General features: G+C 43.9%; 1 protein-coding gene across 1 annotated transcript; it reads left to right on the forward strand.

Moving 5' to 3' along the window:
• The first annotated feature begins 945 nt into the window (after nucleotides 1–945).
• LOC131018267 (uncharacterized) lies at nucleotides 946–2037 on the forward strand. The gene has a single exon (XM_057946989.1). It carries the CDS (start codon nucleotides 946–948, stop codon nucleotides 2035–2037), a length of 1092 nt encoding a protein of 363 aa, XP_057802972.1.
• The last annotated feature ends 2333 nt before the right edge of the window (nucleotides 2038–4370 follow it).

The following is a 4370-nucleotide window of genomic DNA, read 5'->3' on the forward strand; positions in this document are numbered from 1 at the left end:
TTCTAATATGAAACTGGTGGATTGTTTAGGTGGTTTATGAACACAAGATCTAAAAGTCTACCTTTACTAGATTTTGACCCGGAAATTGAAGCTACGTGCCGCCATAACAACAGCCAGACGACCAAAGCCAAGTTGAATCACATGGCTACTGCGGAAGAAGTCCGTGCTTTGAGAGAGCAGTTGCAGGCGGTGTTGGATGCTCAGAAAAATGCTGCTGAGCAGAAACAGCCGCCTATTGATGAGGCATTTACTCCACTGTACCAGTACCAAGAGCCGCCCAGAGTCAATGCAAATAATTTCGAGCTAAGGACTGGGCTGATTACCATGGTACAACAGAACCAATATGGAGGTAGTGCCATAGAGGATCCGAATGTGCATCTGAGACAGTTTCTGGAGTTATGCAGCACTATAAAGATGAATGGCGTAGCAGATGACATTATTCGCCTTCGTCTATTTCCCTTTTCACTGCGGGACAAGGCCAAGTCATGGTACCATACTCTGCAATTGGGTGCCAATCCAGCATGGGAAGAGTTGGCACACCTGTTTCTGCGAAAGTTTCACCCTCCTGGTCTCACTTTGAAGCTGAAGATGGACATCGTTCAGTTTCAGCAATTTGAAGGTGAATCATTAGCAGAAACATGGGAACGATATCAAGAGAAATTGAGGAAGTGCCCGTCCCACGGCTTTGATGAAGGGACTCTAGTCGTCATGTTCTACAATGCTTGCGGAGAGCGCACGAGGATGTTCATGGACACAGCAGCTGGAGGCTCCATACTCAAGAAGGGAAGCGCGGACGCGATGGAGATCATAGAAAGTATGGCAGCTACCAGCTACCAATGGCCGTCCGAGAGGGTGCAGCTGAAGAAAGTTGCTGCAGCATCTAGCTCAGATCCCCTGGTGATGATCTCGACTCAGCTGGCAGAGCTGAGTTAACAAATTTCAGCAATGTCTATGGGAAATCCTGAACCAGCTGTGGAGGATCCGACAGGCATAGAAGACGCCCACTTCATTCATGGGAGGAACTTCGGGAATTTCCAGCGTGGACAGCAGAGTGGCTACAATAGAGGACAACAATATCAGCAAGGAGGCCGCTCACACCCGAATTTGTCATATGGGAATCCCAACAATGCAATTCAACCTCCACCAGGCTTCTCGGTTACCAACGGAGTGATAAACGAAGAGAAGAAGCCAAATCTTGAGGAGTTGCTAATGAAGTTCGTGGCCAAGTCCGACGAGAGGATGGAAAAGTTGGAGTCCAATGCTGCAGCTGTGGGAACCCAGATGAAGATGTTCGAGACCCAATTGGGTCAACTGGCCAATGCGTTTACAAATCTACACCAACAGGGTCAGTTTCCGAGCAATACAACTGTTAATCCCAAGGAGCATTGCAAGGCAATCAATTTGAGGAGTGGGACTACTTATGAGGGACCCAAGATGCCTGAGGACGAGATCGTGTCGCCGGTTGATGAGAAAGAAGCTGAGGAGGTTACCGTTGAGGTTTCTGGCAAAAAGAAGAATGAAAAGCAGAAGACTACTTCGCCAGCAATAGTGACTTTGCCGTTCCCTCACCGACATCAGAAAGAGAAGGTGAAACAGCAGTTCTCCAAGTTTTTGGAGATCTTCAAGAAGTTGCACATCAATCTTCCATTGGTGGAGGCGTTGCAGGAGATGCCACAATATGCAAAATTCTTGAAGGACATCATCTCGAGAAAGAAGCGGTTGGGAGAGTTCGAGACGGTGAACCTCAATGAGGAGTGTAGTGCGATCTTGCAGAAGAAGCTCCCAGCCAAGCTTAAAGATCCAGGCAGCTTCACCATTTCCTGCATCATTGGAGGCCAGCAGTTTGGGAAGGCGCTTTGCGATTTGGGGGCAAGCATTAATCTCATGCCCTTATCTATTTTCCAGCGGTTGGCTATTGGAGAGATGAAGCCGACGTCGATCGCGTTGCAGATGGCAGATAGGTCGGTGACGTATCCACGGGGGATAGTGGAAGACGTGTTGGTGAAGGTCAATGAGTTCATATTCCCAGCTGACTGACAAATATGGTTTTCGTACCTCAATTCCACATGATTTGTTGTCATTTTCCTTCATGTTTTGTTTGCCAATGCGTGTTTGTACCATAATGTTGAGTTTTATGAAGATTTGATGTCTTGGTGTAGTTTTGGAGTAATTTCAGGAAACATCAAGGATTAATTGGAGGATTTTGAAGATATGAGATTGAAGTACGTCTCGAGAGGAATCCGTGAGCTCAAACGGCGACCAAATCCGAGTCCGGACGAGGGAGAACGGAGCAAAACGAGCGGACTGTGCAAAGTGGCCGCGGGGTGGGACCGCGGGTCAGCTGTTCCCGACTCCAGGAGTCACCCGCGGTCACCACCCGCGGCCGCGGGGCGGGACCGCGGGTCCCCTGAGCATCCCCCACGTTTGAAGGCCGCGGACGCGGGCCGTGACCGCGGGAAAAGGGCGGGGCTTCCCCCAAGTGGGCCCAGACGCGATTTTAGCCCCAAAACTCCATTTTTCCCTTCTTTTCTAACATCATTCACCAAACACACCCACTTCATCTTCCCCAACTCTCCAATCCCAAACCCTAGCCTCCATTCTCTACCATTTTTTCTCTCTTCCACACACAAAAACAACACCAAAATCAAATAAAGAAGGGGAAGACTTGGAAAGGAGCTCATCAAGACTACATGATTGAAGATCAAGATTATAGGATTTGTCTATGAATCTCTATCTCTCTATATCTTTATTTATGTTTTCTTATGACTTGAGATTTGCTTTTATTATGAATATGCTTGGCTAAAATCTCTTATCTTAGGGATTAGATTAGATGGATTTGTAATGGATTGATTTCTTTGTTCAATATATATCTTGATTGTTCTTATTGTTATCTTTTCAAGTCCTAGATTTATCTCTTGTATGATTGGTTGGCCACCTTTTGTGCATTTCTAATTTGTGATTTGAATCGGGAGAGGATAATTACAATAGATTAGGAGTTTGATACATATCATCTCAATAAACCGGGAGGTTGAGAGTTGGGTGAGGGCTTGTTGATCCTTTGTGCTCTTGGGAGTTATAGGTTAGAAATTGACCGGGGACGGCAATTATGACCCGTAATCTACTGTTTTAGTCGTCCGGGAGGGGGCTAAAACTAGTGGGGAGATCGCCCTAGATAAGTAGGCCATATCAAGATTTAAATTGATTTAGATTGAAGTTCATTACGATCTATCGAAATCTAGTCCCTAGGATAACTTTCATTCAAGTCATTCCCCAATTTATTCACTAAGTTTATGTTATTGTTATTTACTTTTCTTGCTTTATTTAGTTTTGTTTTAGTTATCAACACCTCTTGAACTTTGGTTGTCTAAATAGATTGAAAACAACTTATTAATAATATTTAGAAGTTTGAATTCACCAATCCTTGTGGGATACGACCTTGCTTCCCTATGTTGCAACTACACCGTATACTTGCGGCGTGGTGAAAATAATAGCGAACAAGTTTTTGGCGCCGTTGCCGGGGATTGGTTGAGTTTTTACTTTTGATATTATGTAAAGTTGTTTTTGTCTAATTTAGATATTTTTTTTTATATATTAATTTATTTATATATTTATTTACTTTTGCTAGAGAAAATTGCCGCACAACCGAAGAAGTGGCACCAAAAAGAAATTAAATGGATGATGGAAGGAATGAGTTGGTTGAGGAACTCCAACTACAATTGGCGATGATGCAACTTAAGTTATGTGTTTTAGAAGCCAAAAGAAATTATAGGCAACCATCTCTCCAAGGAGTGTTCCAACCAACACCTTCATATGGTAACTTTTATAACATGGGGTGCAATGCCATGGAGTGGCAATCACCATTGGAGTATGAGGACCATTTTAATAGTTGGAATTATGAAAATTCTTATTCCACTCAAGAAGGCTTCCAAGGGGGAAATCGATACTATCAAGAGGAGAAATCGAATTCGAAAGACGATCTCCTACAATGCTTCATAACTACACAAGCTTGGATAGAAAAAAGTCTAGCAAAATCGGAGGTTATGCTAGATGAGCAAAGGAGGTCTTTGGCTACCACTATGGAAAATCAAAAGCGAATTGATGATTTGTGCATGGCCATTAGCCTACGGAATGGAACCTTGTATGAGGAACCAATGCCGATGCTAAGTGAAGAGCCTCAAGAAGTTGAAGAAGAGTATAAAGAAGATGAGGATCAATTCTCCAAACCCCTTGAAGTTGAGAGCCCAACTTTTCCAACGCAACCTCTACAATTCCAAAAAGATGAAGATTTCACAAGCTTTAAAGAATGCAAAGTCAAAAATTTTGTCGATCCTTACCTCGACATGGGCGATTCTATGAATGCTTGCTTCTTT

The sequence above is a fragment of the Salvia miltiorrhiza genome, chromosome 3 (assembly GCF_028751815.1).
Source record: "Salvia miltiorrhiza cultivar Shanhuang (shh) chromosome 3, IMPLAD_Smil_shh, whole genome shotgun sequence".
Taxonomy (NCBI): Eukaryota; Viridiplantae; Streptophyta; class Magnoliopsida; order Lamiales; family Lamiaceae; genus Salvia; species Salvia miltiorrhiza.